The following is a 15,035-nucleotide window of genomic DNA, read 5'->3' on the forward strand; positions in this document are numbered from 1 at the left end:
CGCTGCCGCTCCCGTGGGCGGCACGGCCCTTCCGCCGCGCCGCACCGCTCGCCTCGCGGGAGGCTGCGCCGATTGGCTGGGAGGGCCCGCGAGCGCCGCTGCTATTGGTGGATCCGCCGAGGGGGCGGGGCGAGGGCAGGCGGGCCGGGGGAGGCAACATGGCGGTGCTGGCTGTGCACCTGGAGGCGGACGCGTTCCTGGTGTGCCTGAACCACGCGCTGAGCACCGAGAAGGAGGAGGTCATGGGGCTCTGCATCGGAGAGGTACCGCCCGCGGGGGGGCGGCCCTGGGAGGGGCGGCTGGCGGCGCTGCCTGTGCGGGTTGTGGCCTGCGCGGGGCCGTGAGACGCGGGGCGCGGGCTGTGAGGCCGGCATCGCGCACGGAGCCACCCCGGCACCCCGCTCGTCTGCGGCCCTGGCAGCCGCCAGCGCCTGGGTCAGCTCTGGGAGAGTCGAAGCTCAGGAAGGCTTCCCATGCCCGTACCCCGCGTTCTGCGGTTCCCGTGCCCGTACCCCGCGTTCTGCCGTGCGCACCCCGATGCTCAGAGCGGCCGTGCCCCGCGGGTTGCTGTTTCTGTGGCAGAGGAATCTCTGATTTCCCCTCCGTGTCCTTAGGTGGACACCAACAGAATCGTCCACATCCACTCTGTGATCATCCTGCGGCGCTCTGACAAGAGGAAGGACCGTGTGGAGATCTCACCGGAGCAGCTCTCAGCTGCTTCCACTGAAGCAGAGATATCCTTCAGCACAGACAGCCGCAGGCTGGCCAGTGGAGTGCTTTACCTCATGGGCTGTGTTTTAGGCCTGCAGAGGGTTTGAAGCTGTCAGCTGGGAGGGCTGTGCTGGCTGTTGCCTTGCCCCGCAGTCTTTGTTGGTTCCAGCACTTGCAGTGGAATTGTGTTATAAATCATTATCATTGTTTTGTATTTAGTCACAGACAAAACTGCAGTGTGTTTGTGCAGGGGGTGGCAGTTCAGCAGGGAGGCTGAGTGCAAGAGGAAAGGTCAGCAAAGCTCCAGGTGCTGCACTGGAGCCTCTTCTCTGCACACACTCGGGGTGCTGCTTTGCACAGCTGCTGAAATGTTGTTTGTTGCCACATGCAAACCAAATCCAGTTTGCTTCTGCAGCAGTGGCTGCTGATGGTGCTGGGGAAGAGGCTCCCATCAGCTCCCTGCACTGTTTTTTATCACTCCTCCAGAGGGATCTGTGTGGTCTTCACAGGGGTCCCAGGACGAGGGAAGAGATTAGAAGCTTGACTCCATGTTTCAGGAGGCTGATTTATTATTTTATGATATATATTATATTAAAAGAAAATTATATACTAAAACTATACTAAAGAATAGAAGAAAGGATTTCATCAGAAGCCTAGCAAGGAATAGAAAGGCATGGAATGATAATAAAATCTTGTGACTGACCAGAGTCTGAGCCAGCTGACTGTGATTGGCCATTAATTAGAAACAACCACATGAGACCAATCCCAGATGCACCTGTGGCATTCCACAGCAGCAGATAATCATTATTTACATTTTATTTCTGAGGCCTCTCAGCTTCTCAAGAGAAAAAGTCCTAGCAAAAGGATTTCTCATAAAATGTCTGTGACAGATCTGGAATTCTGTTGCCTCATAGGAAACCCTTTAAAGCTCTGCTGTTTCCCCTGTGCATGCAGCCCTTCCCTTTGCCTCTTGGTTCTGCTTGGCTCCTTGACCCCCACACAGGCTGGCAGAGATGACAGGACGGCCCATGAGGGTGGTGGGCTGGTACCACTCCCACCCCCACATCACCGTGTGGCCCTCACACGTGGGTAAGAGCAGCCCTGGGTCTGAAACATTCCCTGATTGTCTGGGGGGGCTGCAGGGGCCCCCCCAGTGTAGCCCCATTGCTGTGTGTGCTCTCCAAGGACTCAGAGGTGGCCCAGGAGTCACAGATCTGCAAGAACAGGTACTGCTGTTCTTGCAGATAGAAAAACCACACCTTGGGTGTGGGGAATAGCAAAAACAGCTGTGGGGATCCTGGGCCTGCTGTGATGAGTTCTGGTATCTGTGAGTGTTAATGCATAACTAAAAACTCTTATAACAGAACTACCTGAGTACCTTATATGTGTTGGACTTCATGGTGACCTGTAGCAGCAGCTGTCTGTGAGATAATTTCTTGGTTTTGTGAGCTCATCTTCTATTTTTAAGATTTTCTATTTACATTTTAAATTGGATCAAGTTCTATGTTTAAACTCAAGTCACCCAGAGTGAGGATGTAAACAGAGTTTGTGACATTTGTTACCAAATTTCAGTCACCCTTCAGAAGGTGGCAGATCATTTCCCAGTGCTGCAGGGGAGCAGGGCAGCTCTCACTCCCATTTCTGTCCTGCAGATGTCCGCACACAGGCCATGTATCAGATGATGGACCAAGGCTTTGTGGGGCTCATCTTTTCCTGCTTCATTGAGGACAAGAACACCAAGGTAGGCAACTTTAAAATGGCAACAAACCCTCCAGGGGCTCATGAGAAACATCAGGGCAGAGCTGAAGTCCTTGGCTGCAGCCTGCAAGAAGGGCAGAGCTGTGCTGGGAGCACATGGAAAGCACAGTGGGAGTGGTTTGGATTGTGATCCCAAGGACAGGAGAACAAGTGATGATGGCTCTGAGCTGCCCAGGGGCTGCAGCAGCAGAATCTCCTCTGGAATGGGCCAGGGCTCTTCCCTCAGGTGTCAAGCCCAGCACACACAGCTCTGCCCCTGTTCCAGCCTCTCCAGGAGGTGTGGCTGTCGTGTGAGATGAGCTGACAGTCAGGTCTGGGCTGTCCAGGCAGCTGCTGCTGAAGAGTTTTTTCATCATTTTCATCACATCAAAGTATGCCTTAAGCACCTCCAACAAGCAAATCACAGCAAAATCTCTGGAATTCTATTGAAAGCTTCCCAAAGCAATGTGTCTTTGCCTTTTAGATGGTTTTTTGCCTTTGGAATCTGACTTTATGCTGTCTCTCTCAGACAGGTAGAATTCTCTACACCTGTTTCCAGTCTGTTCAGGCCCAGAAGAGCTCAGAGTGAGTACAGAAGAGTATTAGATCTGATTGTATTTTGTCTTGTCTCTCCTTTCTCTGGCTTGTCTCTAATAAGTGGCTTCTCAGCCTGCTGTGAGGAGCAAATGTACAGAGATGCCTCTTGACTTCTGTTCCTGCAGCCTGCTGGAAGAGAATCTAAAGATGAGCAGTGACTCTTTTAGCCTAGATAATTAATTCTTGTAAGAATTGAGGTCGGGGTGGGGATTTGTGCTGCAATTTGGTGTGTAGCAGCACCACCACCTTTTTGCTTCCAGCTCTAGAGGTCAAGCCCTCAGGTTTGTACCTTTCAATTAAAATTCAAGACAAGTATGTGGATATAAAATGCTTCCCTTTGCCTGTCAGCTCAGACATGTGTTCCAAAAGTGGATGTGCAGCACTGCCAGGCCTTGGACAGACTGTTGCAAGGTTGTAGAAGTCAGTTTTTTGTTTGCTGCTTTTAATTCTATCTCATACCCCTTTAGATATGACAGGATTGAAATTCCCATTCATGTTGTCCCCCATGAAACCATTGGGAAGGTGTGTCTGGAGTCAGCTGTGGAGCTGCCCAAGATCCTGTGTCAAGAAGAGCAGGATGCCTACAGGAGAATTCACAGGTAACAGCCATGGGCTCTGCCCCTCTCCAAGGCTGCCTTTGCTGACATGTTCTACTGTTGCTGTAATAAAGTCTTAGCAAAGACTCTGTAGAACTTACTGAAGTCTGCAGAACTGAGCCTGAGGTTAGCAGCAGAATTTTGGGGTTTTAATCCTTGTGAATGTGCAGGGCTTCAGCAGGTGAAGAGGTTCAGGTGTGCCTGTGGGCAGCTGTTTTACAGCCTGTGTTTAATTCACAATTCCCTGCTGCCTTGTCTCTAACCTGCTTTCTTTTCCTTCCCTTAGCCTCACCCACCTTGACTCTGTAACCAAGATCCATAATGGCTCAGGTAAGGATTCCTTTCCTGCGCGTGACAATCCAGGGTGCTGCTCCCAGAGGCAAAATGGTGGAATCTTGTTACACAAGAACAGAATTATAACTAGGAACTTAAAACTTCAGAGGTTCTAAAACACCCTAATCCTGGGTGAATCATGAATGTTGTATCCTTCAGGCTTTGTAGAATTGGTTAAAATTAAGGAAGACTTTGGGATTGCTTGGGGTTTTGGGGCTTGGTTTGTTTATTTTTTCTGTTGGAACAGGAAAGGGGATTTGGGATTTGTTGAGTGTTAAAGTAGTGTCTGGCTGCCCTGTGGGTGTGACATCTTTCCTTTTGCCACTGTGATGGGGTCAATCCTAATCCCACTTCTGTTCCAAGTTTATCACCCCATTGCCCATTCTCACACATTTAGGAAATGTGATGTTCTGTGACGCTTCTAAATTTAGAAATTAATTAGCATCAGTGATTAGCTGTGTGCAGATTTTCATTGTCATCCCTGCCTGGGTCACACTGAAATGGTGTTTCCCTGTTAGAAGCTGCTGGCTCTGACCTTCCAGTGCAGATGTGTGGCTGCCATGGGCAGGGAGGGTTTCCTTGGCTGGCTGCTGCCTTTGGGGGTGTTGTAGCACACTGAGTCTTTTGTGTGCTGTCCTGGCATGATGTGCTGCTGCTCTTTGCAGTGTTCACAAAGAACCTCTGCAGCCAAATGTCTGCCATCAGCGGGCCCCTGCTGCAGTGGCTGGAGGACAGGCTGGAGCAGAACAAACAGCGCATGCAGGAGCTGCAGCAGGAGAAGGAGCAGCTGCTGGAGGAACTTGCTGCTTTGGAGTGAGGAGGAAATGCAGACCCTTCAGGAAAGTGATGTGAAAAAATCTTCAAGGAACTCCTCCAGGCTGAAGGGTAGCCCTGGATTGCCTCAGTGGAGGTACTGGCTGTGCCTCTTCTCTTGCAGCAAAGAGCACAGCTCCAGGATCAGGACTTTACCTGCCCCAGCCTGGTGCAAAGCACTGCTGTGTCTGCAGTTGCTGCACTTCTGGCTCAGTGGTGGGGCTGGGCAGCACCTGAATGCTCCTGTTCTGGAGAGCACACACCTAGGGAACCTGTTGTTTCTCCCTCTATGTTTTGACAGAAGTCCTATTGCTTTACATGTATTCCAGGAGCTTGTAACAGGAGGGTTAGAGGGGAAAAGTGTCTCTGCTGTCATATATGATGCTGCCTACTTCTGCCTTCCCTTAGTAGCTTCAGTTGACCATGATCTTATATCTGATAATGTTCTGGATCACTGGTCATTCATCCAGGCAGGTAGGAGGTGGGAGGGAAGCTTGGGAACAGACCTGGAAGATCTTTGACATAGGATCTGTGTTGAGCATATGTCAAACCAAATAAACAATTCCAAAGCTTGAGCTGTTGGGAGTAGAAATGAAATGAATGCTATCCAGTGCCTGCATTTTTTGGTCAGTCTGTATTCTGTGTCTAATTCTGGTGTGTGCCCAGCACTGAGCTTCTCTAGAAAATGAAGTTTCTGCTGGCTCAGTGAGGGGACTGTGGCTCCTTCCCAGAGGGAAGAAGGCTGAGGTGCTGGGCAGAGAACTCATGGATATACTAGTCTGACATTCTTCCATGCTGAACTTAACTGCAGAAATTTCCTAAGACTGGAATGAAATAGCTGTTGTTGAATAAATCCCTTTAACTGTTCTTGCTGTTGCATTTCACAGTGTCCCCCATCATGTACATCCTCATCTGTGTTCTGTTGTGTGGATCTGTCTCATGTGAGCAAAGGATGGGACAGTTACAGTGACAGAGCTGAGGCACTCCCTGCCATGACAGCCAGGATTGCTCAGCAGCTGTGAAGTGCTGAGGTGTGAAATCCCCTTAACCCCATTGCTTGGTCAGACTTGACTTTTCAATCTTTCTACATTTCTACTGGCAAATCCCCTAAGAGTAGAACTTCCTTGAAGTATATTGCTCACTACTGTTATCTTTTTCCTTAGAAGTGCTGTGAATAGTAATTAATCAGCTTTGGAACAGTCAGTGGTTTTGTGCTGTTGCTTTTGCTGTTGGTTTCTAGTTCCAGTGCTCCTTACCTCCATCATTGCAGGAGAAGGGAGGGTGATGCCTCAGTGGCCCCAGGCTTCATGAGGGCTCCTGGGAGATGAGCCAGCAGCCCTGGGCCTCCTGGAATGGGGATCCTTGGATTGTAATCCCAGTGACCAAAGGATGTTACTGACTGTGCTGATCCACAGCCAGGAGAGCTGGGCTGCTACCAGGGTTCTGTATTCCTACACAGCCATGATTAAACTGAAACAAAGTAGCCTGGTTTATTGCAAGAGTTTGTATTAAACTGGCATTTATTGATTATCAGAATTATTAAGCCCCTGAGCAATTTGCTTACAGAAGGGACAAACACTGTAACACACATTGCTGCATTTTATATGAGACTTAAGCCACGACAAGACCTACTCATCCTTGGGGAAAGTTTGAATCTACTTTCCCCAACCTGACCTTCTGCATCTATTTTAGTTCCTGTGAAATCTCAAGGATAGAGGTATACTACTTACTGAGAGTTAAAGGGCTTTGGAGAAATTCACATATTCTGTTAATGGATTTAAGGCACCATCTACCTACCACTTAATTTTAACAAAAACAGCCAAGCATCTCTCAGGAAAGTCTACATGGGAGAATATCTGAACCATGTTGAAGCCCAACTCAGGTATGCCCCTTTTCCTGCCTTGGAGTCATTCAGAATCAGAGGACTTAGGCCGGTGGGCCTGGACTTTCTTGCCTCTAGCAATTGCAGCCAGATGCACAGGGAGCAGTTCTTCAGCACACACACAGAGTCTACAGCATATCAGCTGCCCAGATTAAACAGTAAATCCCTTACTCACTGGAGTCACTGAAGACATGCTATGTGTAAGTGCTGCTCAGAAATTTCACTACTCTCTATACAAAATGTAAGTAGCACCAAGAAAGGAGGTATATTGAGATATCAGAAGGAATCTTCCAGCTTGGTTTTCACAGCAAAATCAGCACTGAGCTTCTTCATGACCTCTGCATGACTCAGCCCATGCTGCTCTCTCTTAGCAAGGGCATAGTTTTCCTTGACATACTTGGCAAAGGGTGTGAGCTGTGTCCTGGCAGGGGTGCCCCCCCTGCCCGGGGGCTGCCTCAGGGCCAGCTGCCCCCCGCAGAAGGCGCAGACGAACCGCGCCGTGTCCAGGGACCGCGAGTGCCGCCCGATCCTGAAAGGCAACAACCAGAACCTGCATTCCACTGGGCTGTGGGAGAGGGCCCTTGCTCTGCTGCTCAGGCCTAAGGCAGCATTTTGGAACAGGGAACAATGCATTAGACAGTGGTACAATCAAATCTGTGTTACACTTCTCTACCCTCGTATTTTTTCCACTGCTCTTTCAGCTTGGTTCCTTCCTCTATCTCTTCTCTCAGCCTACCAGTATGAAGTGCTACAACATTTCCAACTACCTCCACAACCCATGCATGTATCAACTGCCTCTTGGAGTTTCTCCTCAAAGAAATCATTAAAAAAAATATTCTCAATGTTCTGTAGCATCTAAACAACCACTTCATTGCATAATCCTAATAAACACTTTGGGGTATGTGAGGTGTTTCCTCCCAGTACTTCTGGCAGTCACACATACAATCCTGAGGTAAAAAAAACCCCATAAATGGTGTCATTACAGGTTGTGTCCCAGTGTCAATCCTTCCCATCACAGTGCTACTCACATCTGTGAGGGTGCAGATATAATTTAAAGTCATCAAGACTTTAAGCTGGAAGCTTCCTCTGGTAGTTTTATCTAGTATCTAATCACTCAAATATTCTGTGCCCAGTTTTTATGGGGATTTGTTCCTTCAAAGCTTAGGTACATATCTCTTACTGCTTCCCAAAGACCCTCCCTCATCACCAGTGGTCCTCAGATGATGTTTCTGGCTGTCCTGACCTCTAAACTAGAACTGAAACTATCTGGAAACAAATGTGGAATCACATACTGAGGTTCTGTAGGCTCTGGAAAACACCAGAATATCCAAACTGCTTTACTATTTCAGAGAACCCTGATTTCTAGACACAGGAGAGTGCCAAGTTAGAAAGTTAATCTGCAGTCACGTGCAAGATGAAAACATTACTCACGTAGCTTTGCAGCGACCACACTCGTAGGTGAATTTGTAATTGATCTCATAGCTGTGGCAGCGTGTCACCACTGGCAGCTCTGGATGAATGACAGCTGCTTTGTTGGCATAGAACCTCCAGAAGCGCCCGTGCCCGTCCCGCACGCCGCTGATGAGCCAGGTGGCTGCGTGGCAAACCTCGTGGATCAGCGTGTCTCGCAGGCGATCTCGGGGAAAGCAAACAAAAACAAACATCAAAAACAAACAAACGTGTGTGGGGAAGAACAAACTCACCTGTGGTCACTGCTTCAGGCCTCTGACACTCACTCTGAATCAAGATGCAAGTATTATTTTGAAGGTTAAAATTACCGATGTCTTGATAAGATAAAATGCTCCAAACCAAGGTTTTACTTTGTGCATTTCCAGTTTTTGATCAGCCCCAATTCTGTATCCTAGTTACTCCCCCACACACCTCATCTGTTTGGGGTTTTTTGTTTGGTTGGTAAAGCTGCACCACTCCTGCAAGTGTTTAAGGCTAGGTTGGGCAGGGCTTGAAGAAACCTAGTTCTAGTGGAAGGTGTCCCTGCCCACAGCAGGGAATTAGTACAAGATAGTTTTTAAGATCCCTTTCAATCCAAACCATTTTATGCTTCATTTTCCCATATTGGGAGGGGATGAGGGAGAAATAACAATCACAGCACCACATAACAGAACTTAATTTGGCACTGCCCTGTCTTTATTCCAGCTTTAAACACTACCAACAAGGTGTCTTGGTGTGATGGAAGAAGTCAGATTTTAGACTGCCATTATAACACAGAATTAGAGTCCAACACCTAACCTGTAGGTCTTCAAATAATTAAATATATAAACAACAGTGCAGTTACTGTGACTACATCTCTGTTCTCACATTTTGTGTATTTGCCCAGGCTCTCAGAAGGGCTGTGGAATGTGGATAAATCCATACATGTATTTATTAATTTGTACAACATAATATAAAATTTTGAAGCAGGCTCCAGCACCAGATCTCTTGGTCAGATTTTTGTTTTTATCTCTAAAACTTGCTTCCTCAAAGAAGAATCAACAGACCCTTTCTTGACCTACCTGCAGAATCACAGACCTTCTCAGAGAGTTCAATGCGAGCGTAACGCTTCCCTTCAGGGCCCCCCCTCTGCCCCGTTACACAGTACCCCGCTGTCTTCCTCATTTTCTTATTCCAGATTATTTCCATGTCCTCTGGTAACTGAAAAACAAAACAGTGCATGTAGACTGTCCTCTCCTCTTACCTTCTAGCCCTCAGGGTTCCCCTTGTATTTAGTGCAAAGCTATTCCAGGATGTCTCTGTTGGTGCCCTTAACACTCAAGATGCCAACTCCCCTCCATGGCCTCATTCCCATCATCAGAAATCCCCAACAATGGGGATTTCACAATGCAGGGTGAGACAGGAGTACTTAGTTCTTCTATTCTACTTCCAAGTACCTCCAGGTACAGGGCTGAAGCACTGGGCAGTAAGTAAGTATTCTGCTTCAGGAATAATGAGTCTGTTCAGCTCAGTTTTATGTGAAACCATGACCTCTGCCTGTCAGCTCAACATTTTCTCATCTGCATAAAAACCACTTTCCTTGCTGGGGGAAATTCCATTGGAATTACTGAGGGCAATGCCCTTCTTTCAAGGATATTTCTCACCAGAGGAGGGTCCCCAATATCCCAGATGATGATCCCAGGTCAGGACAGTTCTCTGAAACTGAGCCTTAAATCTGAAACACAACTTGTAGTTTTATGCTCACCCTAAACTGTTATTTGAAATATCACCTTTTTAATCTGCTCCAGAAAGGCAGACACGAACATCCAATAGGAAGGAACACAGATTATGTGCAGCATTTCCATTACAGCTGGGAAAGCAAAGCCAAGCTGAAAACTGCTGCATCACAGTGGTGACAAACCCCTTCTGAAGAAATTACCTGGACTAATTCAAACATAACCCACTGCCATAAAGCTTAACTTCTACAACATGAAGAGGATAAAGAGCAATCACATCAAAAAGCGAGGAGCAACATAGTAACCAGCATTTTAGAATGGTAGTTCTTGTTTTGAAACCAACCTTCTGCTCAAAGATAGTACTATTAAACAGTCTGTAGAGCTTCTGGGCCAGCTCCTCTTTATTTTTCTTGAAATACTTCACATACTGGGAGGCTGGATTTGAAAGATCTTGCAAGAAACAACCAGGCACTGAACATACCCTGAGCCTGCAAGAAAAGCCATTAAGCAGTTTGCTGAAGTACAGACATATGGAAAAACACAGGGAAAAATAATGGCTACTTGAAATCCAATTAAGATCTCAGGGAGGCTTCAAGTGGCATCAACCTCTCCTGACTCTTTCCACCAGCTTGCCCTCATGAGGCCATGGCTGTCCTCTTACCCTCTGAAGGCATGAAGGGGCAGAGCTGTTGCAACAGTCCTGCAGTTACTTCATTAATTCACAAAAATTAGATTACGAAGACTCCTAAGTAGGAAAATAGATTTTGTGACACAGCAAGCCACAACTATACCAAAATTTAATGAATATATTAACAGCTCTAATGTGATCATAACAACAAAGGTGTGTTTTCAGAAAACACACAGATAGTCCAAGAATGCTCAGGAAGTATTTCAGAAGTAGATATTCCACCTGGATTACTAACTCCAATGCTGCAGCATTCTGACCTTTTAAAGTCTCACCTTTAAAGATATCATTTAAAGGTTTGGTATTGAACACACCACTATAAAATGATTCAAGGAAACAGCACATGGCCAAGAGGCATCATAAGGGCAGCTATTAGAAATGAAAAATGCATTCTTTTGAGAAGTCGAAGCTGTACGTACATATAGACAAAGAAACACAAGTTCTCCAAGTTATAAGGGTACAGATAAAAAAAATCAATACACTCTTGTTTAAAAGGTATTAATTACTAATATAATGAGTTTTGGTATCTTTTCAGAGGTAAGCAGCTGGATATATACAATCTGTAGAGCCACCACATGCTGTACAAGACAAGGAATAGCAAGAGAGATAACATTTAAAAAGAAGATTTGGCATTTGTCAGATTTATTTGTCATCAATTCCCCTAGGCAGAGATCAGTTTATATTCTCCCTTTCACACTGGAGACTGAAAACTGTTTTCCAGCTATTCAACCATTAACAAATGCTGAATTAGTAGAAGTTTCTAGGTAGCAGAGGAATCACATCATCCCATGCAAAATGCTTAGCATCTCTTTGTCCATCTGCAATTGTCCTAGAACACAGGAGCAATGGAGAAACACTCACCTTTTCTCTGTCTTTGCTGATTGTGAGCAACTGACTGATCCATTCCCAGGAATTCTTGCAGGAGTTGTTATCATGGAAGGTGTTCCTTGAAGTGAAATGGATTTTGGCTTTGGTGTCTTGACTCCCTCCCCTTTCACAGGCTGTGCATCTTTGCAGGGTGGCTTGATGTTTTCTAGTTCAACAGGAAGAGTCACAGGATTACACAGCATACATTAAAAAAAAAAAAATCAAAGAATCATTAGAAACCACCAAAAGGATCCACCAGCTTTGCTTTCAGAATAATTTGAAAAATGAATAGTGCCGACAATGATAAAAACAAGCAATAGTTTTACATCTTGATTTTACATTTTGATAGCACAAGATGACTTTTCTGAATGCTCAGAGGGGTATTTTTTGATTGCACCAAAATCCTTTTCAAGGTGCTGGGCTGCACCTCAGAGGTTGATGCCCCACAAATGGAAAGAACCAGGCAATTCCCACTGCAGTTAGCTCAGGACTGCTCACCTGTTGAGCTTGGCTGAAACACAGATTTACTTGTGCTCAGGACTGGTTTGCGGGGCAGACTTCGCTTCTTTATCCGTTCCATCAAAGATCCAAAACTCTCATCTGAGCTGTCTGAGTCCACCCCTGCACCACGTCCCAGGGCCACAGTTGGCAATTTATTCTCTGTATTTTCACAGCTTCTTTCTTTCCTTCTAACAAGCAAATCTGGACTGCCTTTGAAAAGTGACTGGTTCCGATTTTGTGGAGGTGAAAGGTTTATGCACTTCTGACTCTCCCTCAAGTCTTTCACTCCCTCTTTTTGGTGGTTATGCCACGGGCTGTCTACAAAGACAGAATCTTCAGTGTCACTTGAAGTGTCTGGATACTGCAATTCTTGGCAGCAAGTGTTTCTCTTTCCAGGAGTCATCAGCTTTTTCGGGGTCTGAAGATCTTTCCGTGCTGCAATTCAAAAGAAAGAGCTTGAAGTTCTGGGGACTGCATTTAGGAGATTTGCCTTTGTCTTAACACAGAATAAATCCCTTGAAAGATAGGAAAACACAACAGTAAAGCATCTTATAAATTTTTTTATTAGAGATGATTGCTTACCACTCTTGGTTGTACTCTTTTTCACCTTCATGTCCAAGAAGAAATCATCCGAGTCATCAATGAAGTCTTTCAAACTGTAAAGAGAAAAAAAGGCAAATTGTGTGGAATAAAGGTAGGAGTAAGCAGAAAAATAGAGCAGTAAGTGTGCATTACTAAAACAGCAATCCAAAAAAAGCCACCCAATATAACATTATCAGCTGCTCACAGCAAATGTCACCAACTGCATCCATGAATAGGAATGGGAAGAACATGTGAACCTCCAAATATCCCTTTTTACATTTGCCCTGAACATGACTGAAGATGTTAACAGGTCTGCCTGCACTCTCACCAAGATTGGCCTATGAATCAATACAACTTTAAATTGTTTTCCTCTATTCTGATTAAATATGTAAAATGCAAATATTACACAGAACACTAAGATATGAACACAAAATTCATTAATGACAGCACCCACCTTGTATCTGCCTTTTTAGGAACAGATTTGGGAGTTTTCAGTCTAGCTAAAACTGAAATAAAAAAAGATAAATTAAGAACAAGGTTTTGTGTCTCTTGTCATGCATTTTTAAAAGTTTGCAACTAGTAAAAATTTGGTCTAAAGTATTTTCAAAAAACAAACATAATTATATTTACACATAATTTCAACTCTCAATTCCTCAAAGCTGGCAGCAGCTTTCTAGTCTCTGGAGACTAAAAAGGAAGCAAGTGAGTGACAGGGAACAGACAAAACTGAGGCAATAAGAAAAACATAATGCAAGGCAAGAAGAGTGAAACCTGAGGCAATTTAAGAACACTCCCTGTGGCACTGACACCAAAACTGCACTGCAAGGAGAGAATTACTGTGCAGTACAAGCAATGAAAAGAAAGTAACATGTAAAAATGCTTCACTGTAATCACACAGAAACGTGTCCTTTTCATACTCCTTCATATCACAAACCAAGGTGTCATTACTTACACATTTCAAATTCGTCATCGCTGCTGGAAGACAAGTACAGGGCACTGCTGCAAAAATGAAATGCAGAACTTTAGGTCACAGCAGGATCTGCATCTCCACTGGTGTGAAACACCCGTGAACACAGAACCAAATATACATTGGGAAAAACACTAAAAGTCCCAAATAGGCTGAATTACTTTAACTCTTTATAGAAAGCTCATTTCTTGTCTTACACGTGGTCTATGAGCTGTCAGAGCACATGTTATAGTAAGCCTGAAACCCCAGCCCAGGCACTGATGAGTAAGAAGCTCCTTTTGCATAAAGTGCACTTTAATAGAGCTGCCATGAATATTTAGCAAAATGCAGCAGCTGTCATACTGATATTTCAAGAGGCAGAATGGAGGCATTACCACCTGGACTGCTATGGCCATGCAAATGTAGAGGCTGCCCACAACATCCTTACCAAGTCATTTATTTCATTTTAGGAGAACATGAACAACTTCAAAAATACGTGATGCAGCTGCTTAAAAAAACAGGAAGACACCTTTTTTAAGATGGACATTACTTAAACCTTAAAGATTGCAATTCTGAAACACACTAATACCTACCAATCATCATGAAACAAACGAGGGTGTAATCTAGAATTATAAATCTATCTATATATATAATACATACTACATGCAATGTAGTATGGTGTATTTATATATAAATGCATGCATAATATGTATATATATATGCACCTACATATATGTATATATATGTGAAGCAGAGTAGAAATTTTCCAAAGTAGAAATCCATTTTGATTTAAGTGAAATGTACATCTTTAAGCTAGGTCTGTAGCTTGCTGTGTAGTCTGCCTGCCTGCCTATTCTCATGAAGGGCCTGTGCTTAGAAAAACTGCTTCAGCCAAAAGACAACAGATTAGAAAAGAGCTGACAGAGCACAGCAACCTGACCCAAGAGTTCTTTCTAAGATAAACAAGAATTAGTAGCAAGTATCACGCAAAATCAGTAGAATAAATATGTATAAACCTATTGTAAAATTGCATGCCTATGTATTTAAGAAAGACATAAAAAAAGATCTGAAGTTCCCAGAAGTACACGTCATTTTAAAAGAACGATTCCCACATGCGTCCAGCGCTGTAATAAACATACCAACTTTACAACTTTCACAAAAGTTGTAGAGTTTTTGTTTGTTTCTGCAAATCATATGTACTTAGAGATGTATATATGTGTATGTATATGTATATAGTTTAAATAGTTATATACTTAAGAATTCTATGTTAATGATTTAATAAAAACACGTCAGGACACACGGGCTGAGGCGCTGTCTCCCCCAGTGCCCCTCACCTGCCGCTCCGCCAGCCCTGGCTGCCCGCAGCGCCTCTCTCGGGGCTCCTGCCGTCCGCGGCCGCTGCCCCGCTCGCTGCCCGCCGTGCCCCGGCCCCGCTGCCCGCACGGTCCCGCCATTCTCGGTGCCGGGGCCCCGGGGCCGGATCGGGCTCGGGCTCGGGCCCCGCCGCCGCTCCCGCCATGGCGCTCGAACGGCCCGCGCTCTTCCGGGGCACCGCGCATGCGCACACGGGCCGGCCCAGCGGCCCGCCCGTCCCGCGGCACCGGCAGCGCGGAAATTCCGC

At 45.6% G+C, this 15,035-nt stretch overlaps 2 protein-coding genes across 3 annotated transcripts; one reads left to right on the top strand and one right to left on the bottom strand.

The window, feature by feature from the left end:
• The first annotated feature begins 140 nt into the window (after positions 1-140).
• On the top strand, positions 141-5,908 carry BRCC3 (BRCA1/BRCA2-containing complex subunit 3). The gene is made up of 8 exons (XM_058814087.1): positions 141-263; positions 615-734; positions 1,713-1,800; positions 2,364-2,452; positions 2,978-3,033; positions 3,513-3,644; positions 3,928-3,971; positions 4,640-5,908. Exons 1-8 carry the CDS (start codon positions 159-161, stop codon positions 4,789-4,791), a joined length of 786 nt encoding a protein of 261 aa, XP_058670070.1. The 5' UTR covers positions 141-158; the 3' UTR covers positions 4,792-5,908.
• Positions 5,909-6,307: 399 nt separating this feature from the next.
• Positions 6,308-14,951, bottom strand: GCNA (germ cell nuclear acidic peptidase). Of its 2 annotated transcripts, none has more exons than XM_058814241.1 (10): positions 14,749-14,951; positions 13,421-13,464; positions 12,923-12,974; positions 12,469-12,542; positions 11,884-12,321; positions 11,380-11,551; positions 10,177-10,321; positions 9,180-9,318; positions 8,101-8,305; positions 6,308-7,198 (listed from the first exon to the last, which is right to left on the bottom strand). In XM_058814241.1, the coding sequence occupies exons 1-10, from the start codon at positions 14,931-14,933 to the stop codon at positions 6,946-6,948; spliced, it is 1,707 nt and encodes a 568-aa protein (XP_058670224.1). In that variant the 5' UTR covers positions 14,934-14,951; the 3' UTR covers positions 6,308-6,945. The 2 variants fall into 2 exon arrangements, with proteins under 2 accessions (XP_058670224.1, XP_058670225.1); XM_058814242.1 differs by having other exon boundaries at positions 13,421-13,467; positions 14,749-14,925.
• Positions 14,952-15,035: the final 84 nt, after the last annotated feature.

The sequence above is a fragment of the Ammospiza caudacuta genome, chromosome 14, assembly GCF_027887145.1.
Source record: "Ammospiza caudacuta isolate bAmmCau1 chromosome 14, bAmmCau1.pri, whole genome shotgun sequence".
Lineage (NCBI taxonomy): Eukaryota > Metazoa > Chordata > Aves > Passeriformes > Passerellidae > Ammospiza > Ammospiza caudacuta.